We start from the raw sequence: 25,063 nt of genomic DNA, 5'->3' as shown, positions 1-25,063 counted from the left end.
TGCCTTGCAGAAACCATCACCATGCGGTAAGTCCAACCACAGTAATTACAGGTAATTGGAAAATTGCTGCTGGAATAAAAGTGTCATTTATTAAGTCCTCGGAGTAGGGGGAGAATTGATCGCTGAGTGGCATCTTCACTAGCTGCCAGGAACTTTAAAAAGTCATTATGGCCTAGCATGTCCTTGTTAGAGATCTGTATTGATGAGATGTCAATGATTACATTTGCAGTGAATACCTAACTTCACATTCTGTCTGTATCACCACCTGGAACCAGCCAGTGTCAAAATCACAGAAGAGTGCCACCCACATTTTATTGTCATCTGGTGGGGGTATGAGATGCTAACTATTCTATAGCCCTGACCAAGAAGCCTAACTAGCCATCCCTATCCTTACCGCACCCTAATACACTACTATTATTATTATTATTGGCATTTATTTGGCGCCAACAGATTTACAATATTATAAAAGGGGGAGATTTTACAATAAATAAGACAATTACAAAAAACTTACAAGAACGATAGAGTGAAGAGGACCCTGCTCAAATGAGCTTACAGTCTATAGGAAGTAAATAAAGCCTGGGCCTTATTTTCTCTGCAGGGGCATTGAGGAAAATCTCTCTCACTGAAGGAATCAAAGGAAAGGTGTATCATACTGTTTTTATTAGCTAAAAATCCTGTAGAACTGGAATTAGGACAGATGACCTCTCACACACAGTAAGATTTTCAAGAGCTGATATTAGATTGCGTAAGTTATTATAGCTGGTATTATTATAATGTCCCATTATTATAGTACATATAACAATTAAAGGTATCAGGGAACACAACAACAGATGTGTAATATAAGGCTTTGTTAAGCAATAATAAATAATATGAGTATATGAAGCAATAAAACCATTTAGAAAAAGAAAAACCACTAATGAAAATAAAGAATGACTAATGCACCATTTAGGGGGCTTACCCACCTTCCTTACAACTAAAGTAGAGATTCCAGTACTGAAAGATACTAGACAAACAAAAGTCCGAATAGAGGGTTCTGAAATAGGAATGGCCCAGTGTAATTCCAAGTGTAGGTGAAATCACTTGACATTATCCTACAGGATACACCTTGCAACCTCCAGATGTTGCAGCCCCCTACAGAGTAGTAGACCAGTCAAGCACAAGTTGATTATTTCAAAATCCTCTTTTCAAATTCATGAACTTCTCGATCTTGCATGGGGCTCTCTTTCTCCACAATAGTCAGGTACCTGATTGAGGTTCCACTTTGGAGTTACATCTTGCAGATAGACGACTTCTTGTGAGGACTCTGTGGGCTGCCCTATTCAGACTTTTGTTTGTCTAGTATCATTCCCTACTAGCCCTTTAGATGTAAGGAAGGGGGATAAGCCCTTAAAATGGTGCTTAAGCTACCATTGAAGGGACTCTTGGACTAGACCTATGCCAGTTATGCACACTGTGTGCCTAATACGAGGCTAGAAACAGTTTCAGTTCATTTAATTGTTTAATTTTGTTTGAGGTTTTCTCTACTTTTCTGTTGCACTCACCAAGCCCTGCACTACCTCCATACATCCCCGAGTGACAACACATATGCGCGCCCCGGGCGGGGGCACCCCGGATGGCCTCTTATGGGCCGGTGGCAACGGGCGCGGAGAAGCGGCACCACCTGACCCCCCCCCCAACAGCAAACTTCAGCCACACTAACCCACACCAGCAAGTAACTCACCATCAGCCACCAGATCATAGGGGACACATAGCCTGCATGCTGCCCTAACATCCGGACTGCCCCCCACAGGGAGCACTCCGTGGCACTCCTATAGACCCGAGACCGAGGGTCCACAGTGGACACCCACTCCACTCCCCCTCCCCCTCCCTCGAGACCGGGGGTACCCACCCCACCACTACGACTAACCGAGGAACAGAAACCCCATACTTAGTGGGCAACCGAAAGTCACTACGAATCCTCAGACCACCCCACTGTAGACCGTCAGTCCACCCTGGCACACAAACTCTAGGGTTTACCATGCCAAAGTTGTGGCAACATAATTTAACCCACCGCGGTATTCGAGCATGCGGTTGCCTAATGCTTACTAATACTTGGGCAGCCCTTAAAATAAAAATAAATAAATAAATAAAAACAGTGGCGGCTCTAGACTTTGTGAGGCCTTAGGCGAAACTCAAACTTGAGGCCCCCACTAACACCTAAAGTTAAAAATAGGGGTTGCATTGTGTGTATAAGGTGCTGTTGTTGTATTTAAGGACGAGCTTGCAGCGCTGGATACAGAGAGCTAGTCTCTGTATTCATCGTTCAGAGGCTTGCAGTGTAGCGGCTCCCTGTGCCGCCGCATTATGATCTCTCTGACTGTAGTTATGGCATAATATGCAAACTAACTTAATTTGCAATAAACAAATTTAATTAGCAATTATGCCAATCGTTTATACATGACTGAGGGGTATGGTTACATAGCCTTGCAGTCGTGTATACATAAGTGCCGGAATATGTATATATGAGTGTATCTGGCATTGTCTACCTATGTGTGACAGGGTTTGGGGTGAGTGTTGCACAGTTGGAGTACAGGATTGTAAGGGTTTATGTAATAGGGTGAGTGTGGCAGGGTGAAGGGGGTGAGTGGGACAGACTGATAGAGGATGAGTGACAGGGTCGGGGGGTGAGTGTGACAGTGCAAGAGAAGGTGAGTCTGACAGGGTTGATGGGGGGGTTAATGCAATAGGGTAGGTGTGGCAAAGCAAGGAGTATTGCAGTGGGTGAGAGTGACAGGATTAGGAGGGGTTATGTAAGTTTGGCTGGGTGTAGGGGGCGGCAGTGTGTGGGGTCTGAACTGTTTGGGAATGGTGATAGTGTATGTGAAGGGGATGTCAGTGTGTGTGGTAATGATAGGGTCCGGTTGGGGAATGACAAGGTGTGCGGTGGAAAGTTGTGACAGTGCGTGTGTGTGGGAAGGCTGTGATTGGGTGGGTGTGGGGTGACAGGGTAGAGGAGCTGTGAGAGGGTAGGAGACTTTGACAGGACAAGGGGTAGTGGGGGGGCTGGAGCAGGGGGTGGTGGGGCAGGTGGTGGTAGGGGGGCTGTGACAAGGTAGTGAGGTGGTAGGAGGACAGTAGGAGGGCAGAGGGTGGCTGGGGCAGAGGGTGGTAGGGTTCCCCTGGGGCAGGGGGGTTATGACAAAGCACGGGGTGGTAGGACGGCAGTGACAGGGTACGGGGTGGTAGGGTGGCTGTGACAGGGGGTTGCAGGAGGGCAGTGACAGGGTACGGGGTGGTAGGGAGCAGAAGGTGGTAGGGTGGCTGTGACAGGGCAGGGGATGGTAGGGGGCATAGGATGGTAGGAGGGCAGAGGGTGGTAGGAGTACAGTGACAGGGTAGTGGGGTGGTAGGAGGGCAGAGGGTGGCTGGGGCATAGGGTGGTAGGAGGACAGTGACAGGGTAGTGGGGAGGTAGGAGGGCAGAGGGTGGCTTGGGCAGGGGGTGGTAGGAGGGCAGTGACAGGGTGCAGGTAGTAGGGAGCAGAGGTTGGTATGGTGGCTGTGACAGGGCAGGGGATGGTAGGGGGCATAGGATAGTAGGACGGCAGAGGGTGGTAGGGTGGCTGGGGCAGGGGGTGGTAAGAGGGCAGAGGGTGGCTGGGCCAGGGGTTGGTAGGAGGACAGAGGGTGGCTGGGATGGTAGGGGGGGCTATGACAGGGCAGGGGGTGCTAGGAGGACAGTGACAGGGTAGTAGGAGGGCAGAGGGTGGCTGGGGCAGTGGTGGTAGGGTGGCTGGGGCAGTGGGGGGCTGGGGTGGCTGGGGCAGTGGGTGGCTGGGGCAGAGGGTGGTGGGGGGGCTGGGGTGGTAAGAGGACAGAGGGTGGCTGGGGCGGTAGGTGGGACTATGACAGGGCAGGGGGTGGTAGGAGGACAGTGACAGGGTAGTGGTGGGGTGGCTGGGGCAGTGGTGGTAGGGTGGCTGAGGGTGGCTGGGGCAGAGGGTGGTGGGGTGGCTGGGGCAGAAGGTGGTGGGGTGGCTGGGGCAGAGGGTGGTGGGGTGGCTGGGGCAGAGGGTGGCGGAGTGGCTGGGGCAGTGGTGGTGGGGTGGCTGGGGCAGAGGGTGGCTGGGACAGTGGTGGTGGGGTGGCAGTGGTGGTGGGCTGGCTGGGGCAAAGGGTGGCTGGGGCAGTGGTGATGGGGTGGCTGGGTCATTGGTGGTGGGGTGGTTAGGGCAGAGGATGGCTGGGGCAGAGGGTGGCTGGGGCAGTGGTGGTGGGGTGGCTGGGGCGGTGGTGGGGTGGCAATGGTGGTGGGGTGGCTGGGGCAGTGGTGGTGGGGTGGCTGGGGCAATGGTGGTGGGGTGGCTGGGGTGGTGGTGTGGTGGCTGGGACAGAGGGTGGTAGGAGGGCAGGGTGGGGAGCGGAGGCATACCGTAGGATCCCTGGTGGTCCAGTGGGCGGCCAGGCTGTTTCCCTGGTGGTCCGGTGGGCTCCCTTTACGGTCTGCAGCTCCGCCGGGTGCAGAGCTGCAGACCACGTGGTAAGTTTAGTCTCGCGATCTCAGCCAGTCAGAGCGTTGCCGTGGTAACCCGCGGCAACGCTCTGATTGGCTGAGATCGCGAGAGCCACTCGGTCTGCAGCTCTGCGCTCGGCGGAGCTGCAGACAGGCTGGCTCTCCCGGGCAGGCATAGGAGGGGCCTCGCACCCGGCGGCATTAAGGGCAAGCCGCCGGGCACCCTCCTGTGTCGGGTCCTCGGTCTCTGACCGAGGACCCGACCTGTCACACTGCCCTAAGGCGATTTAGGCGGCCGCGAGGCCCCCATAAATCGCCTAATTAGAGAGCCGCCTCTGAATAAAAAGGCAACCTACCACACATACAACCTAAAATGTAAACTCTGTAAACAGCGCTGCTCTACCAACATACTAGGCTGTTGCTTGCATGTAAGTACCTCTTCTCATATTTAACCCCTTAAGGACCAAACTTCTGGAATAAAATGGAATCATGACGTGTCACACACGTCATGTGTCCTTAAGGGGTTAATTATAACAAAAACTAATCTTCATGTCATCACAAAAAAAACATAAAATGTGCTTTATGTTACCATGTCGTGCCTTACTGAACCGTTGTTTACTGTTAGATTGTGAGTACATGCTCTTGGGGCATGACAAACGCATATGTAACTGCTCTTTTCTTGCAAGCAAAAATAAAGAATTGAAAAAAAAAAAAAGGTGCATAAGGTGTTCTTTCCTTTTAATAGTGGCCTGTCTTTTTCTATATGTTTTATTACTTTATATACTAATATTATTTATTAATGTTTAATAGAGCACTATATTATACATCTATTGTTGTGCTCCCTGATACATTTTACTATTATATGTACTATTCTCAAGAAATCCTAATTATCAGAGGAATCTACAAGTCTTATAAAATACAAACCTATAGTTTGAATTATCTTACTACTCCTCTACAGGAATATTGGTGTACAGTACATATGTGGTGGAATCTCGGTAAAAATAAATGTAGTAGGCCGAGATTACCACGTGGCATGTGTACGTGCATATACTGGTGTATCGGTCGGTTGGTTGCACGTGGCAAAGATACAATCAGTAGTGTACGGAGCATGTGCGAGACTACCGGATGTAGTATTCCCCTCCTCCATTGTGCTGGGCAAGCCATGTGGTCAAACAGGAAGTTAGTTCTTGTTCGATTGATTGGGTAAGAGTATGTGTGGGTGGAGCTAATTATGGGTGGAGTTACACGCCTATACAAGGAGCCTACACTATTGTCCGGGGCTCAAATCTTGTTGTATTTTGGTGACATTAGTCCCTCTGAGTCCCGTTCGGTGAATCGAATAAAGAATCTCTTCCTTCCTGAAGAAACCTGTGTCCATCTCTCTGTGCTTGGCTTCCGTCAGTTTCTCCGGTATCATTTGGTGCATTGGCCGGGAAGCTCATCGTTCAACGGTAGCTGAGAAGCAGAGGCGTGAGACGGTCTATCTTTGCCCACGTTCTCTACGGCTGCACCCCTGAACTTCTGCGTGGACCTCCCTTCGTCTCGGCGCCACTGGTTTGTTGTCCAGGAGATCATCGGCCTCTACGTAGTAAGTGCTGGGGTGTCCCCGTCGATGAGTGTGAACTCAGGTTCAGGAACGAGGAGGTAAGACGACCGCTGTTTTAGACGGTGGACCCACTAGGGGTATTGGATACCGATTGTGCGGTAGGCCCATAAGGGGTTATTTGGAATCTGCCCCCTCCAGTGGAGGGAAGGAGCGACGGCGCACCGCTCAATTAAACGCCCTGTAGTCAGCCCGTTTAATTTTGGTTTGGAGTCAGGCGGGGTTCTGGTGTAAATAGCCCTAGCCGGACACCGGTGTCTTGTCTAGACTAGCGTTCTAGGGTGTATATTACGTTCGCTAGGTCGGAGGGACCGGGAGACTAAGCGGCGCCTGTTTAAATGTGGTTCGCTAGATCTCAATCTATCTTGGCTAAGTGGGAAGGCGTGTAAATTTGGAACCCACTAGACTATTGATAGAGTAGATAGACTAAGAGGGTACTGTTGTAAATTCCGCCCCCTATTTCTCTATATGTGGTGCTTGGGCAGTGTGGCTAACCAAAACATATGTAGATAGTTTTAGTTAGTCCATCAAGGTACTGGCCAATAGATTAGTTGGGAATTGTATATGTGTTAAAGATTGTTGTAGTAGCGTGTATATCTTGCTAGATAGCGTGAGCTCTGCCGTCTAGCGAGAGTGTGAATAGTGTGTAACTGTATTATAGCGCACGGTACCATAACCATGTATAATTACTGATACTGTAAATAAGTACTAATAACTGTCGTCTATGTTGTATGTTTAACACCATAACCACTACTAATTGAACTGTGACTTTAAATTGTACTTTAACCACTGCTAACCGTACTATAACTACTGTTTGTAAAGACGATGTTACTGGGGTATGTTATAGACGGGTAATTCAGATATAGGGAATTATAGCGTGGGTGACCGTATAGTTTCGCCAAAGGGCACAGTATTAGTTACTTAGTGACTGGTGTAACAGCTGTGTGTGTACGGGAATTCCCTGAGTGTTTTGTTGTGTGCGTTTCGCTTAGTAACTGTACCACGTGGTGCTGTTGCCGAGGGAACGGGTGTGACCGTTGGAAGAGTGTTTCTTTAGTTTCTGTTGGAGACGACGCTTCATTGTTAAGTATGGGCGCGTCAGATCCAACGATTTTGGATCCCTTAGGATGTATGTTAAAAAACTTCAAAAAGGGATATACTGTATGTGATTTTGGGGTCTCCAGCACGCCTGACTACTTTGTGTAGTAGGGAATGGCCTACGTTGCCGCATGGCCACCACGTGGCAGTTTGGATCCAAATCTGATACAGCGTGTACACGTGGCTTTATCGGGTAGGCCTGAACTTTACGGCCAGTTTCCATATATTGATTGTTGGAGGCAGGCCGTAAATGACTCGCCAAAATGGATCAGAGTATGCCACGAGGAACAATGTCGCCTCATGGTGGCCAGGACTTGCTTGTCCACTAAGGCCGTAATCACGCCCATTTTGGACACGCCCCCTGAGTCTGAGATCCCCATGCCGCCCCCTTACTCCTCCTCCACCGGAAGAGGAGGTGCTGTTGGAAACGCTCCTCCCCTTGCCCCGTTGTCCCCACCTACTCCCTCCTCTAGCTCAGAGCCCAGCCCTCTTGTTTCAAACCCTCCCCTTCCGATACCTACTTCCGTTAACTCCACTTACCCAGATCTGGCGCCATATCTAGTTTCCGGTCAGGCTCCTCCTAGCCCGACCCGGAATATTCTACTCACTAACCTTCCCCTTAGTAAAGCGTCCCCATCCCCTTGTCTTACTACCCCTCAACCGGAACCCCTAACTGACGTATCTCAACGAAGCCCCATACTAACCCGACAAAAGACTGGTACCCTACAACCCCGACATTATCAGATGCCTCTTCGATTGACTCCTGGCCCGACACACATTAACGGTGACGGCCAGATACAATATGCTGATCCAGTCTTCGTCTATGTCCCTTTTACAACCACCGATCTCTTTAATTGGAAGACCCATAACTCCTCTTACACCGAAAAGCCTCAAGCCATGACGGATTTGTTTACCTCAATAGTCCAGACACACAATCCCACTTGGGCTGATTGCCAGCAATTGTTGATGACATTGTTTAATAATGAGGAAAGGACAAGGATAAATCAAGCGGCAATTAAAGCGCTGGAAGAAGTGGCCCGTGCACAAAATCAGGCCAACCCGGCAGCATGGGCCGCAGCCCATTATCCAAACACCGATCCAAATTGGAATGCCAATGGCGCAGATATGGTCCATTTAAAAGCTTACAGGGACGCTATTATTGCTGGTATGAAAGCTGGAGGAAAGAAGGCGATTAATATGTCTAAGACGGCTGAGGTATTACAGAAATGTGATGAATCGCCCAGTGTCTTTTATGACCGATTATTGGAGGCATACCGTTTGTATACCCCCTTTAATCCAGAGGCTCCTGAGAATTCCCGGATGGTTAACTCTGCCTTTGTCAGCCAAGCCTACGGAGATATAAAGCGCAAGCTACAAAAGTTAGAAGGGTTTGTAGGGATGTCCATAACACAACTAATGGAGGTAGCAAATAAGGTATACATAAATAAGGAGACAGAGACAAAGAAGGAGGAAGAGCGTAAGATGCGTAGAAAAGCAGATATGCTAGCGGTGGCCATCGCAGGCGTAGATAGAAGGGAAAAGGAAGTGTATAGGGGAGCGGATAAAGGCGAGAGTAAATGGAATAGGGAACACTTGAGTAGGAACCAATGCGCATATTGTAGGGAAGAAGGGCATTGGAGAAGTGAGTGTCCACAAAGGGAACAGTATGAGAGAGACAGACCTAGGGCAGGATATAGTAATTATAGAGGCAGAGCGAGAGGTAGAGGAGGTCCTGGAGGGAATAGTGGTAACAATAGAGGAAGTGTTAGTGGAGATAGGTACTACCCAGCAGCGCAGAGACCCCGCGATAGAGAAGATAGGGACTTTGTGGGGTTGGCTGACACAGTCATGGAGGACTATTGATACCGACCGGGCTCCATCCCCCTTGGCCGAGCGGAGCCTATGGTCGATGTAGCAATAGGGGGAAAAAGGAGTGCTTTCATGATTGATCCTGGTGCTGAACATTCGTGGTGACTGACCTAGTTGCTCCTCCATCTGGAAGAACTACCACCGTAATAGGAGCAACTGGAAGGAGTGCTGCTAAACCGGTTCTTAAAAGTCGACTCTGTACATTGGGAGGCCACGTAGTGAAACATCAATTCCTTTATATGCCTGAATGTCCAGTCCAACTGCTAGGACATGATTTGTTGTCAAAATTACAAGCACAGATAACGTTTCTACCTAATGGAACAACATCTTTAAAGTTCAATGGACCTTCAGGTATAATGACAATATCCGTAGAGTGGAGGAAGAAGAGTGGCGACTTTATACAGTGTTGACTAGCCAAAACCCTAAGAGTGATGAATCCTTGTTCAATATACCAGGAGTGTGGGCAGAAAACAGCCCACCAGGACTTGCTCGCAATATTCCACCAATTCGAATTGAACTGAAACTTGGGGTTTATCCAGTGAGCTTAAGGCAATATCATATCCCACAAAAGGCCAAGAAGAACATACAATCTTATTTGGATAAGTTCATAAGCTATAAAGGTGGCCGAAGTGACTCCGTGGATTCATCACTCCAGGGTTAAACCAGCATCAGTAGATTCTTGGCAAGCTACACCAGATCCAGAGAATCCCTGCAAGATCCGGTTAAAGCGCACGACTCAGTCGGAGTGACGAGGAGATATTGGGATTTCAAGTGTGTTTAAAGAGATCAGCAAGTAAGTGTTTTGACGCCCATAATAAAGCCTGACCACTTACCCACGTGACATAGCCAGGGTGTCTTGAAGGGACCTCTGTGAAGAGACCTCTGTGAAGGGAAGAGAGGACCTGCAGAACTCCATTCCTTGCAGCCCTTACATCCTGGAAGCTGAGGTGCCATCGCACGGACGAAGAATGAGGATGAAGACGTCGAAAGAAATGCTCTTGATAATGTATATATTTGTGATTTTAATTATTCAGGAAGGTAGAGGTACCGACACACCTGGCTGTGAGGTTTGCATTAAGACTACTATAACAGGTAATCATATTTCCCAGACCCTTATTTGGCACTCACAATATGAGTGTAAAGGATATGTATCTAGGTGTAGATACTTAGGTATAGATTATAGTGTATGCCATTTAGGAGTAGGAGAACCTAAGTGCTTCAATCCAGAGTATCAACCCCGTACAATTTGGTTGACCCTCCGGAATGGAGACCCACAGGGGACCCTAATAAATAAAACAGTATTAGAAACCGTACATTCTTCGGGTGTTCTGCTATTTGATGCATGTAAAGCGATATCAAGTGGTAGAAAACCGTGGAATGTATGCGGGGATCTTAAATGGGAAAGAACGTACGGGTCCAATGATAAGTATATTTGTCCCAGTAGTAAAAACAAGTATGTAAATCCAAACTGCCCAGATAGGGATTATAATTATTGTCCATATTGGTCTTGTGTGGGGTGGGCAACTTGGGGACAGACAGTAGATAGGGATATGATTGTTACTAAGTTGCCTACCAAACCATATTGTAAGTCCATGGAGTGTAACCCAGTCCATATACTTATTAATAATCCCGAACAATTTATAGATAGGTTCGGAAACTTATTTGGGTTCCAGATATATGAGACGGGTTTGGATCCTGGGACAATGTTATTTATAGGGATAGAGACCGATGCCATGGCATCCCAGACTCGTCAGGTTTTTCATTCTTTTTATGAGGAGATGGGTGTGGAGGATAAGGTCCCCCATGATGCTGGAGACCTGTTTGTTGATCTAGCTGAGAGTGTTGCTGGTGGTCTTGGTGTGACCGGCTGCTGTGTGTGTGGAGGTGCTGGCGTGGGAGACCAGTGGCCCTGGGAGGCAGGGGAGGTGGTGTATTCTGGTTCTGAGACAGTTGGACAGATGGTATCTTCTCGGGCCGATTGTCGGGTGAGTGTTGGAGGTAGATCTGAGTGGCGATTGGGGACCTCCATTGTAGGTTGTGTTTGCAGGGCAGGGAGGGGAATGATGTTTGATACATCTGTGGGAGAGTTGACTTGTCTAGGGCAGGGAGCTTGTGATGATGGTGCAGGGAGTGCAACCTGGTGGTCGGCTTCAGGTGTCCCAGAACCACCTAACCCGTTTGCAAGTTATACCAATTTAAAGGACGTATGGTTTGATCTATCACATCTAGTTGGAAAGCCCCGGCAAATTTGTACTGGATCTGTGGTAAGAAAGCCTATTCGGAGTTACCACAGGACTGGGAAGGGGCATGTGTGTTAGGTATGCTCAAACCATCCTTCTTCTTGTTGCCTATTGAAACAGGAGAGACTTTGGGAGTTAAAGTATATGATGTGAATCATAGGAAGAAAAGGGGGCCCCTAGAGGTAGGTACCTGGGAAGATAATGAATGGCCTCCTCAGCGTATTATAGATTATTATGGGCCAGCTACATGGGCAGAGGATGGTACTTTTGGATATAGAACCCCAATGTATATGCTCAACCGTATTATAAGGTTACAGGCAGTGGTTGAGATAATTACCAATGAGACATCGCAAGTGCTCAATCTCCTAGCGAAGCATAACACTAGGATGAGGACAGCCGTTTACCAAAATAGATTAGCTTTGGATTACCTATTGGCAGTAGAGGGAGGTGTATGTGGGAAGTTTAACCTAAGCAATTGCTGTCTTCAAATAGATGATGAAGGGCAAGCAATAGCTGAGCTTACTAGCCATATGGTTAAACTAGCGCATGTGCCTACTCAGGTATGGAAAGGGTATAATCCAAGTAGTTGGTTTGGTAATTGGTATGAGCAGTTTGGAGGACTTAAGGCATTGGTAGGTGGAGTCATGCTAATCTTAATGCTGTGTCTTCTCTTACCATGTCTTGTTCCTTTGGTAGTTAGATCTGTGCAGGGCATTATAGAAAATATAGCAGAAAGAAAGGCTGCTGCACAGATAATGGCCATATATAGATATGAGGCTCTAAATCAGGGAACTAGTACAGGAAGAGGAATGTTGAGGGATTCATGTCTTTAGGGAATCGCAAAGTCTGGTCTGGTTCATGGCAACCTGAGGTATAATGCAAACTATGGTTAAAGTGATGTCTCTGGAATTGTGAAAATATCAGAAGCATCAAAGGGGGGAATGTGGTGGAATCTCGGTAAAAATAAATTTAGTAGGCCGAGATTACCACGTGGCATGTGTACGTGCATATACTGGTGTATCGGTCGGTTGGTTGCACGTGGCAAAGATACAATCAGTAGTGTACGGAGCATGTGCGAGAATACCGGATGTAGTATTCCCCTCCTCCATTGTGCTGGGCAAGCCATGTGGTCAAACAGGAAGTTAGTTCTTGTTCGATTGATTGGGTAAGAGTATGTGTGGGTGGAGCTAATTATGGGTGGAGTTACATGCCTATACAAGGAGCCTACACTATTGTCCGGGGCTCAGATCTTGTTGTATTTTGGTGACATTAGTCCCTCTGAGTCCCGTTCGGTGAATCGAATAAAGAATCTCTTCCTTCCTGAAGAAACCTGTGTCCATCTCTCTGTGCTTGGCTTCCGTCAGTTTCTCCGGTATCAATATCCTCATTATTATAGAACCGAGAAAATGGAAAAACACTCTTTCTTGCTTTTCCGATATCAGTACAGCATGTATGTATGCACTCTGCAGTTTAGATGGCAGATATTCTTACCAGCTCTATTCCTTTCCTACTCCCTCTGTTTGTGTAAAATCGAAAGCCATCGGAACCAAATCCTTTCAGGAGGACCATGCGGGCTGACGGTTTCCCATCCCTAAAAGAAAATTGAAAATGTAAGTAAGAGATGAGCAGAAGCAATGATTCAGGAAGGAAAATGATACTAGCTTAAGGTGGCTTGAAATGTAAGAGAGTAGGTAGGCAAGTGGATATTAACAAAGAAATAAAAAGTGATGAAACAGCACCTGGTGGCTGTGGCCAGACACATTGCATTTGGCTCTGCAATGCCTGAACATTGAGCGACCTCTTGGAACCAGGAATTAAACTGAATAATTGGATCAAGGGAAGCTAGGTGGCTTTCTTCAAATGCCTGGAAGGGAGACAGATGTACAAAAAAAAAGGTTAGCACACACACTATAATAAAGAGAATTATATAACAAAAATAATTAAAAAAAATTAAAATACCGTTGGAGACCATTATCATGTGTAAGAATATCCAAAGCTTATCCCTAGAGAACCAATGTAAACTCTACAGTTCTCATTAGCCAATCAAAATGTTTGAAAACCCCCCTCCCTCCAAAATCCACAAGACCTGTTTCCCATGAGGACAAGGACCGTTTTATGTTATTTGGAACATGTACAATTTCTACATCCGCTAAACATCCCAAACCAGATCATTCTTTGTGACTATTTCTTAAATTGAAGGAAAAAAGACTCTTAAATAACAAGCACAACACCAGGTATATAAAAATTGCCACATAGCAATAAAATAAAATCTAATGTTAATAGCATAAGCGCTTATCTTGGAGGCTATTTCACTACATTTGTCAAATCTAATTTATTTCACAGAAAACAATGGTTGGGTAACTTTTTGTGGACATATGAATATAGAAATATAAATTAATATGAATACTAAAAGTTTTCAGGCTACAGCACAGTGTTTGAGAGAAAGTTAATTAATATCAAAATTAGCTACATAGGGACAGCGCTTGTAGTGTTTTCATGTACATTCCTAACACATATGCATGCAAAGGAAAGCAGTTTTCATCTTGATGTCATGGGATCATTTTTACAATGCAATGTGAGTGTGATAAGCGGTTTGCAGAATTAAATCACATTTGGATGAAAGGTATCCCTTTATTTGCAACCCATAAACAGCAATGTTTGACTATATGATGCATAATCAAATGTTGCTGTTTATCGGTTTCAAATAAAGGGATATCAAATGTAATATAACGAGCGCAGGACATTACCTTTTTTTTTTTATCCCCATCTTTTTATCCTACTCTAAATTGTGAGTCATTTGGCATGCTCTAGTTTATGTCTGAATAGAAGAAAAAAATTAAAAATGTATTTAAAAACACCACATGCAAGAGTTCAAGTATCACGCCGGGCACTATTACATCATAAGCAGTTTGAGAACAGTGTGATCTCTTGTTCTTCTTTAGAGTAATGCATTTTTTTCTGATCTCTTCCTTTCAAAGTATGTTGTACCATTATCGAACAGGAGTTATCATGAAACTTCCAACTGTAATAAATTAAAATTTGCATAGCAAAATGAAGGACAAAATTGTTAAAGGAACACTCAACTAATTTAAGTGATTATGGTGCTTGGAGGTCCTGGGCAGTGTCTTACCTTAAGGAGATAAATAGTTTATGAGTGCTTACACCCCAAAGAGCTCCCAACAGGGGGGGCGGAGCCAACTGAGCAACTGAGAGGACGCATTTCTCGGAGCTCCGTCTCTGACCTTCACAAAAACTGAGATATATGGTGGAAATCGGGCCCAAAACCTCCCCACAAACAACCCAAGCACAGGCTGAAAGACCATGAGCAGGAAATCCAAGAAGGCAAAAGCCGAAAAAAGCCCCCATGGGCAGGAAATCCAAGAAGGTAAAAGCCGCAACAGGCCGCATGGCCCAAAATGGCGCAGCAAGACGACCTCTCCTCCTACTCTTCAGAGGATTTAGCCACCGACATCCTGGAAGGAGCATCCTACAGGCACCCACCGGACAGCAGACAGGTACCCCCAAAATCTGGGGACCCGGTCACAGTCGACCAACTCAAGGCAATGCTGGCGGAACTCCGCAAAGATTTGGCGGCAGACATGGCCTACTATAGAAAGGCCATTGAAGGCGCCACAACAAAAATCGCACAGTTAGAGGCCAGCTCAAGCACCCATGACACAAGGCTTCATGCAATTGAACAGAAAGTTACAGACCTGGTCAAATGGCAAACCGCTACCAATGACAGGCTTGATACCATAGAGGACCAAAGAAGACGCTACAACTTAAAGCTGAGGGGGATACCGGAGTCAGTAGGCCTGGATGACTTAACCCATTACATCAGGCGCCTCCTCGAAGTCCTGCTCCCACCGAAGCGGGTGAAAACCATGAAAATTAATGGCATGTTCAGGTTGCCGAAATCACCCCGAGCACCGACAGCGGACCTCATACTGAGGTTCCAAACACTAGCTGACAAGAACTCGCTCATGACCGCACTGCGGGGAAACCCCCCCCTACTGTTTGAAGGGGCATCACTGACAGCATTCCCAGATCTGACCAGGAACACGATAGCCTGGCGAAACGCCCTACAACCCCTTCTACACCATTTTCGGGCCAGAGAACTCCCATACAGATGGGGCACCCCTCGTGCCTTATCATTCACTTTCAACGGGTCTACATATAAGGCGCAAGACAAACAGGAGCTTGAAATTCACCTGCAAGCAACAGGCATCCTTCAAGTAGCACCGGCGACCAGACAGAGCATAGCCCAACTGAACCCAGATAACATACGGGACTTTACCCCATGGAACTCCTCCAGAACCTCCCCAGGCGGATCGCCCACCTGAGGTACCACCGACAAGCCAACTTAAAGTGACTCTCCCCTGTTTCCCATTCCACCATCCACGCAAACGGAACGTCCCATGAAGCCAGAGACTCAATCTCAGCAGAACCGCCAACACCTTTTTAATATTTTCTTTAATAATTTATTTTGTGTTTTCTAACATGCTCACATAATGACGCACTGCTTTTCCTAACGAGACCCACTTAGTGTAACCAACACTGCCACCACCATATAACCCGCAACACCTAGTGGCTGACTCAAATAGACTGCATACATGTGCAAAACGCCACAAACATACCACAAGTACCCACACAGGGTGGCAGCTGCCTACCAAGCAAAGATATCACTAAACCACACTACACCACAACACCCTCATCCTCCCTCCCCCCCCCCTCCTTAGATCACTTAGAAAACGACTACATTGAACAAAGGCAAAGGGGGTCGCCCTCCAGGGCAGACACATAGAGAGCAGCACCACGCTCACATCAACCCCACAAAGGGCACTAATGGTACCACTACAAAGTTTTTTTTCTCTAGAATTAACCTTATATTATAAAAATGTGCATAGATATGAAAGCCATAGCTGTTGTAAATGTCTGATAACATCGTGAACACGAGCTGTTGTGGCCAAGTTTGCACCATTGTTACCTATGTGCACGCAAAAATAAAGAATTAAAAAAAAAAGAAAAAGGGGCTCCCAACAGCACCCATTATCCTCCCACTGGCTTAAATGTGGAAGTTGGGCGCTTGAGATAGGCTGTAGGTGCTCTATGCACACTGAGCAAAACTTATATAATATCAAAATTGGCATATATAATATACACATTATGTTAGTTGAAATGTGTTTTTTGGAAAGTACTTTGCATCTTTTAACAATATGCCACTGACATAGAATATAAATGCTCTCTAAAACTATAACTATTCAGTATACATTACTTTCACCGTCACAGGTTGCAATACCTCAATGCACCCAGCATGGGTTTGTTGGCTGCTTTCTGGGACTAGGCATTATAGAAGTGTACAAGCATACATCACTTGTCATAAAGACAAATTCCTCTATACATCCACATTAACACAATATATCAATCAAATTACATTGTCTACCCCAAAGGGACATTGTCATCCACACATTTGTTATAAAAGCATACTTCAAATATTCTTTAAAAAAATTTTTTTTTGTCTTTTTGAAGGATAAATGCTTATTAGTGTATTTTTAGCAGCACTCTTTAGACAGTCCATTTATCATCTACGTAGCAAAAACTAGCTGTATGGATCTTGTTGGCATGTGGAAATTAGCATTATTAAATAGGCTAACAAGTGGGGGAGGGTATATAACATTTATAGCACATTTTATTCTATTACTCATATATGTAGCACTCTAGGGAATTACAGACAATGAGGAAAGCAGAAAATAATAATTATTTTCCCTTGGAAATTTTTTTTTTTTATGGGATCATGAGCCAAAATATTGATTTGTTACAGGGACGTGGCTGACTGAGAACAGCACCAGACGTCTTTCCATGGAGCTCTGCTAAGGCCCCACGAAATAGAGACAAAAGCCGCAAAGATTTTAGTTTACCAAGCAAATACTTACTAGTACCCCCCAGACGACACAATAGGGTGCAAAAAATGCAACGGAGCGCAAAAAAAAAGAGCCATCGCGCAAAAATTTCCCGTCTGCCAGATCTTACGCTTTCTTTTGTAAAGCCTGCACCGCAACCACCAGCTAAGAGGGCGCCCGAAACTCAAAATGAACTGGAGGCCCCTGAGGACTTCCAGAAGGGAGAGGAGTCTATTGCCTCACCTACCCCGAGTGGAGTTTACCAGCACTTTGAATCAGATGAGGACTCATTCCTCCCAGCAGCACTTGCTGTGGCTGCGTTTTTTTTCAAAAAAAATTTTGTTAAAGGGGCCCGGTCGCGCTATAACACGGCCACAGCGCTGACCGGGCCCCTGAAGATATAGGGCCCATCGGGTGGCCCTAAGTGCATGGGCCTCCTGATGGACCCCATCAGCGTGCGGGCCCTGGTGCAACTGCACCAGCAGCAGTTCCGCCTCTACACCTGGGGCCCGGGCGGCCGGGCCCGTGACAACCGTCATAGTTGACACCACCTGATGGCCCTGATCCACTTCGGCAGGGGGCACTGCCCTATGATGGTGAACATGGCATGCAAGCACCATACTCTAGTTATCATCCGGCTGTACAGGTTGCATAACAGCACACAAAATACCACAGTTTCCCTAACCGGGCTACACCCGATGAGTCTCTTCATTGTTGTCCTACTATATTTACGGTTCTATATGCTAAGGAAAATATGTTTTGTTTTCCTTTCTGTCTTTATTTCCATATATTGTTTCTTTCATTTCCCCATGCACATCATTTGTTGATTGATCTGAATTGATAAAAAGTGATAGGTTATGATGTATACTATGTTAATAATAAGACACAAATTGAAAAAAATATATTGATTTGTATGATTTTTGCTATATATTATCATTATATTTAAAAAGTATCAACAAATTCTGTAGCGCTTTACAATGGGTGGACTAACAAACATGTAATTGTAAGCAGACATGATTGAGGCACAGGACATGGTTGAGGGTCCTATGCAATGAGCTTACATGCTAAAGGGAGTGGGTCAAAGTGACACAAAAGGTAAGGGAAGTACAGTATAGGGAAGTAGATTGGTAGAATAGTATTCAAGAAGACTTAGTGTGGTTTTTTTTAATGACAGTTTCAGGAGATAAATCAGTTGGGAGCCATTAACAGTTTTTAATTGATATGCTTTTGTGAAAAAGGGAGATTTTAATGATGTTTTGAAGGAGTGGAGAGTGGGTGAGCGTCTAACGGAAAAGGGAAGGGAGTTCCACAGGAACAGTGCAATGAATATAAATTAGAAGATTCTCTGTACTTCACAATGCCAAGATTCAAGATAGCGGTCAGGGCAACTCTAACTCATTCATATTAAAAAGCATATAACTAAATAACTGTAAATTCAAAGCATCTCTATGAGCAGATGCCTACTGGCCACGGCTGTGTTTGGCTTGTGTTGGCTCTATCCCTGATCTGCTTGTCCCTTGACAAGCTCAGCCAATCTAATGCTTTCCTGTGGGAAAGCATTGTGATTGGCTGACATTAACACTTCTGATGATGTCAGTCAAGCAGGTAGACCAGGGGTAGAGCCAGTACCAACAGGCTGGGTAAGGGTTTACTATATGTAGGTGTAACGAAAATATACCCCAACACGCAGGATTCAACTCAACAGAAGACAACACAGAGGGGAGTTACGTCTACCGGACCTTAGAATGGCCGGACTCGACGTATATGAGAGGAGTACAGAGTCAGGAGCGATCCGAGGTCAAGGGCCCAAAGAGACAGCGTAAACTAGGACTAGCCGGGGTCTAGTACACGGTAAACAGCAAGCCGGCAAACAGAACAGATAAGGATAAAGAGAAAACGTAGTCAGAAAAAGCCAAGGTCAAGTACGAAGGAACACAACTGAACACAAAAAGCGCTAAAGGGAACTGAAACAGAAACCACGATAGGGCAAGGAACTAAGGGAAAAAGGTGAGTATAAATACCTTAACATCTATTTTGATTGGCACCTGTCACATCCACGCCCCCAAAAGGTAAGTGTATGAGGAGTGTGGCATGACAGGGACCAATGAGAGTTTTTTGCCAATTTAGGCTCCCACTGTCCCTTTTAGAGCGCGCCCGAAACCCGCGGTGCGCTCTTAGAGTCAGGCGGTGTCAGGGTACCTGAAGTCTCTACCTCCGAGAGAGGTAGAGACTTAGACGTTCATCCGTCCGGACGCCATGTTTCCTCTGTTCCTCGCGGTCGACCCGGTCACACAAACGCCGGCCGCGAGGGAGTCTCTTCCTTTTGTAGCATGGTGCCCGGAGGCCGACGTCATCACGCCAATCCGGAACGACCTGTCACTCAGTCCGAGACAGACTAATCAGGTTTCGTCGGAGGCGTGTCTATCCTCTCTAGCCAGGGTATTTAAACATACTTCGCCCTGTTGCTCATTGCCCTGTCGTGGTTCTAGCCTGTCTAGTCACACAGTGCTCTGGTGTTTCTCAGTTATCCTTTTGGTTTCGACCCGGCTTGTTTCCTTACTCTGTTTACCTCCGTTATCCTTGACCCGGCTTGTTCCTCGCTTACCTGTCTTCTCGTTCCCTCGACCTCGGCTTGTCTCTGACCATTCTCTATACTCTCTGTACGTTAGCCCGGCCATTCTAAGGACCGGTATACGTACCCTGTACCTGTTTGTACTTTGCGTGTTGGATCCCTGTCCCGATCCTGACATTACGACAGGGCCAATGGATCCTGCAGGTACAAACAGTCAGGTTGGTTCCTCTGATTCCAGGTTTGACGCCATGGAACACAGAATGGACCAAATGGCCTTAGCACTACAGGCATTGTTGTCTCGTGCTAATAATCCTCCAGAGGAGACGCGTCCTACTCCTATTTCCTCTGTAGGTTCAGGCCTAGAGGTAGCTACTGTAGGTGCCTCTTCCCGTGTTACTCCACCTGTACGTTATGGTGGGTCACCTGAGAAGTGTCGTGGTTTTTTAAACCAGATCAGCATTCACTTTGAATTGCAACCTCGCTCCTATCCTACCGATAGGGCAAAGGTTGGGTTTATTATCACCTTACTCATTGAGAAAGCTCTGAGATGGGCTAACCCATTATGGGAGAACGATAACCCGTTGGTATACAATTATACTGCCTTTGTAGCTGCTTTTAGAAGAACTTTTGACCCCCCTGGTAGAAAGGTCAATGCAGCCAGATTACTGTTGCGCCTGAGACAGGAGAACCGAACATTAGTGGATTATGCACTAGAGTTCAGGTCTCTGGCGTCAGAAGTTAAGTGGAATGAACAGGCTTATATGGATGTATTCTTGAACGGGTTATCAGATGTTATCCTTGACGAAATTGCTACTAGGGAGCTACCAGAGAATTTAGAGGACTTAATTTCGTTCATTTCTCGTATTGATGAACGTATAAGAGAAAGACAGAACACTCGAGAGAGGAACCTAAGACCTGCCTTTAAATTAGCACCCGCATTTCTAAGTCCTGAGTCCAATACCTCACTGATTCCTGAACCTATGCAGATAGGCAATACTCATCTCTCAGAAGAGGAGAGACTGTACAGGAGAAGGGAGGGATTGTGTATGTATTGTGGAGTCAGAGGTCATTTACGCCTGAATTGTCCTGTTCGCTCGGGAAACGCCCGCACCTAAGTTTCTCTAGAGGACAGGCCTTGGGTGTTTCTATTTTGTCCTCTACGCATAATTACAAAAATCACAGGCTTTTACTACCAGTTTCTTTAACATGGAAGAAGGAAGTACTTAAGACCGTGGCATTGATAGATTCCGGCGCTGCTGAGAATTTTATCGATCAAGCCTTTGCCACTAAGCACACTATTCCTTCCCAGTTAAGAGAGACCCCCTTGGCCGTTGAGGCCATTGATGGTAGACCACTACTCGAGCCTGTTATTACTCGTGAGACTATATCCATGAGCCTGTCTGTTGGTATCTTACACGAGGAGAGTATATCTCTTATGCTTATTTCGTCCCCTTCCGTTCCCATAGTCCTGGGGTATCCATGGTTAAAGAGACATAACCCTACTATCGATTGGGAGTTAGGGGAGATACTCTCGTGGGGCCAGGGTTGTCAGGAGAGGTGTTTACAGAAGGTATCCCCTTTGGCTGTAATTTACACACCTGACACTACTACCCAGCCTAAAGAGAGACAGATACCTCCTTTGTACATGGACTTAAAGGCAGTATTCGATAAAAAGAACGCTGATACTCTACCTCCACACAGGTCCTTTGATTGTAAAATTAACCTATTACCTGGTACCATGCCTCCTAGGGGCAATGTATACCCTCTATCCACTAAAGAGAATGCTGTTTTAGAGGAGTATATTCAGGAGAATTTAGACAAGGGATTTATCAGGAGATCCTCATCTCCTGCCGGGGCTGGGTTCTTTTTTGTTAAGAAGAAGGATGGGTCACTCAGACCTTGTATCGATTATCGAGGGTTGAATAAAATAACCATCAGGAATGCCTATCCTATTCCCTTGATTACAGAACTCTTTGATCGGTTAAAGGGCTCTAAGATTTTCACCAAGTTGGACCTCAGAGGGGCGTACAACTTGGTGAGAATTCAGCAAGGTCATGAGTGGAAGACAGCGTTTAATACCCGCTATGGTCATTATGAGTATACGGTCATGCCTTTTGGTCTCTGTAACGCACCTGCAGTTTTCCAAGATTTGATTAACGAAGTTCTTAGGGAATTTCAACATGATTGTGTTATTGTCTACCTGGATGACATACTCATACACTCTAAAGAGATTGAGACCCACCATCGACAAGTCAGACAGGTATTACACAAACTTTTACAACATGGTTTGTACTGTAAACTTGAGAAATGCAGTTTTGACCAGACCCAGATAGACTTTCTTGGATACGTGATTTCTGGGGAGGGCTTTAAGATGGATCCTGACAAACTCCAGTCTATTTTAGATTGGCCATTGCCTCAGGGACTCAAAGCTATTCAGAGATTTATTGGCTTCTCTAATTATTATAGACGCTTCATTAAGGGCTACTCGTCTATTATTGCGCCCATCACCAATATGACCAAACAAGGGGCGGATACTAAGACATGGTCTACTGATGCTCTAGCTGCTTTCAAGAGTCTCAAAGAACTTTTTGCTTCTGCTCCAATACTAGTCCATCCGGATACGACCTTACCGTTCCTGCTCGAGGTCGATGCCTCTGAGACAGGAGTTGGGGCGGTTCTGTCACAAAGATTGGGGGTAGATAAACCATTGCACCCATGTGGTTTTTTTTCTAGGAAACTTTCGGGCCCTGAGAGCAGATATGACATCGGCGACAGAGAACTCTTAGCAGTCATTAAAGCCTTAAAGGAATGGAGACATTTATTAGAGGGAACCTTACACCCTATTACTATCCTGACGGACCACAAGAACTTGTCCTACATTGGGGAGGCTAAGCGCCTGTCCTCTAGGCAGGCTCGTTGGTCCTTATTCCTGACTCACTTCAACTATGTGCTGACTTATAGACCTGGTTCAAAAAATTCTAAAGCCGATGCCTTATCTCGCCAGTATGAACCTTCTACTGTACCTGAGCCGGTTCTTTCCTCTATAGTTCCGAAATGCAATATTGTTGCTAATACGAATCTCAGGATTCATTCTCCGTTACTGGCCGAGATCGTTAAGCTACAACATTTAGCACCTAGACAGACTCCTGTGGGTCGACATTTCGTTCCTCCTGCTCTTCAACTGGAACTGTTGCAGTGTTTCCATAACAGCAAGATGGCGGGACATCCTGGTATTCGCAAGACTTTTGCGTTGATCTCTAAGGATTTCTGGTGGCCTGCTTTACGTAGGGATACTAAAGATTTCATCGCTGCATGTGAGGTTTGTACTAAGACCAAACAACCTCATACGCTTCCTTGTGGATTCCTGCACCCCTTAGAAGTTCCAGAGAAGCCGTGGTCCTGCTTGGCCATGGACTTTATTGTCGATCTACCTATCTCTAAAAAACAGACTGTTATCCTCACCGTGGTTGACAGATTCACTAAGATGGCACACTTCATTCCTCTGCCTAAACTTCCATCTTCTCCCGAATTGGCCGAGATATTCGCTAGGGAGATTTTTCGCCTACATGGGATACCCTCTCAAATTGTGTCTGACAGAGGTTCCCAATTTATTTCCCGTTTTTGGAGGTCCTTCTGTTCGCAACTTGGTATCAAATTGAACTTTTCTTCTGCCTATCACCCTCAGTCTAATGGAGCTGCTGAACGTACCAACCAGAAAATTGAACAATATTTGCGATGTTTTGTTTCCGAACACCAGGATGATTGGGTCGGTTTGATTCCTTGGGCAGAGTTTGCACACAACAATCTCGTTTGCGATTCTACTCATTCAAGCCCCTTCTTCATGAATTATGGCTTTCACCCGTCTATTCTTCCTTCGGCTTCTCCTTCCCAGGGGGTGCCGTCGGTTGATGTTCATGTTGCTAATTTGAGGAAGTTGTGGGATCAAACTCGGCAAATCCTTACGCACAATTCTATGCTGGTTAAGAGACATGCTGATAAACGTAGAAGGGCGGCTCCGCTCTTTGTTCCGGGTGATAGGGTATGGTTGAGCACGAGGAACATCCGTTTAAAGGTGCCCTCCATGAAGTTCGCTCCCCGTTATATTGGACCTTACAGGGTGTTGTCTCGTATCAATCCAGTTGCGTATCGTCTAGCTCTTCCTGATACCTTACGCATCCCTAACTCGTTTCATGTGTCGTTGCTGAAACCTCTTATTTGTAACAGGTTCTCCTCCACAACAGCCCCTCCTTGTCCTGTTCAGGTGGAGGGTCAGGAGGAGTATGAGGTTAACTCTATTATTGATTCTCGTATCTCCCGGGGGAAAGTACAATATCTGGTCGATTGGAAGGGATACGGTCCTGAGGAGAGGAGTTGGGTACCTCAGGAGGATGTTCATGCTCCTCGTCTCCGCAGGGCGTATCACTCTCGCTTTCCATCTCGTCCCGGTTCTTTCCGCCCGGTGGGCGTATCTGAGGGGGGGGGTACTGTCAGGGTACCTGAAGTCTCTACCTCCGAGAGAGGTAGAGACTTAGACGTTCATCCGTCCGGACGCCATGTTTCCTCTGTTCCTCGCGGTCGACCCGGTCACACAAACGCCGGCCGCGAGGGAGTCTCTTCCTTTTGTAGCATGGTGCCCGGAGGCCGACGTCATCACGCCAATCCGGAACGACCTGTCACTCAGTCCGAGACAGACTAATCAGGTTTCGTCGGAGGCGTGTCTATCCTCTCTAGCCAGGGTATTTAAACATACTTCGCCCTGTTGCTCATTGCCCTGTCGTGGTTCTAGCCTGTCTAGTCACACAGTGCTCTGGTGTTTCTCAGTTATCCTTTTGGTTTCGACCCGGCTTGTTTCCTTACTCTGTTTACCTCCGTTATCCTTGACCCGGCTTGTTCCTCGCTTACCTGTCTTCTCGTTCCCTCGACCTCGGCTTGTCTCTGACCATTCTCTATACTCTCTGTACGTTAGCCCGGCCATTCTAAGGACCGGTATACGTACCCTGTACCTGTTTGTACTTTGCGTGTTGGATCCCTGTCCCGATCCTGACAGGCGGGACACGTGACCGCTTCTCGCGGTCACTGCCCGCCTTCCTGTTGCAGCCGTCGGATGAGCCGCACGCGGCTCGTGCAGCAGCAGGACCGCGCGCGGCTTGAACAGAGGACCCCGGCCGGCCCCTGGAAAGGGTAAGGAAGTCGACCTCTAAGGAAACGAGAGTCAAGAACGCCAGAAACTTCAAACTCCTCATGACCCTCCACAGAGACAGGAGGGGGAGGAGGAGTATGCCGGGTATAG

At 46.6% G+C, this 25,063-nt stretch overlaps 1 protein-coding gene across 1 annotated transcript in view; it reads right to left on the bottom strand.

Annotated features, from left to right (window-relative positions):
* Positions 1-25,063, bottom strand: part of PNPO (pyridoxamine 5'-phosphate oxidase) — an 81,671-nt gene that overhangs the window by 12,010 nt on the left and 44,598 nt on the right. Inside the window, exons 2-3 of the mRNA XM_063458854.1 lie at positions 13,041-13,165; positions 12,793-12,892 (exon numbers count right to left, since the gene is read on the bottom strand). Coding sequence (XP_063314924.1) covers positions 12,793-12,892; positions 13,041-13,165 — 225 coding nt within the window. The remainder of the gene's footprint in view (positions 1-12,792; positions 12,893-13,040; positions 13,166-25,063) is intronic.

This window comes from Pelobates fuscus, chromosome 6 (genome assembly GCF_036172605.1).
Source record: "Pelobates fuscus isolate aPelFus1 chromosome 6, aPelFus1.pri, whole genome shotgun sequence".
Classification (NCBI taxonomy): Eukaryota; Metazoa; Chordata; class Amphibia; order Anura; family Pelobatidae; genus Pelobates; species Pelobates fuscus.
Note: the sequence above shows the minus strand (reverse complement) of the source record. Positions and strands in the feature narration are given on the sequence as shown.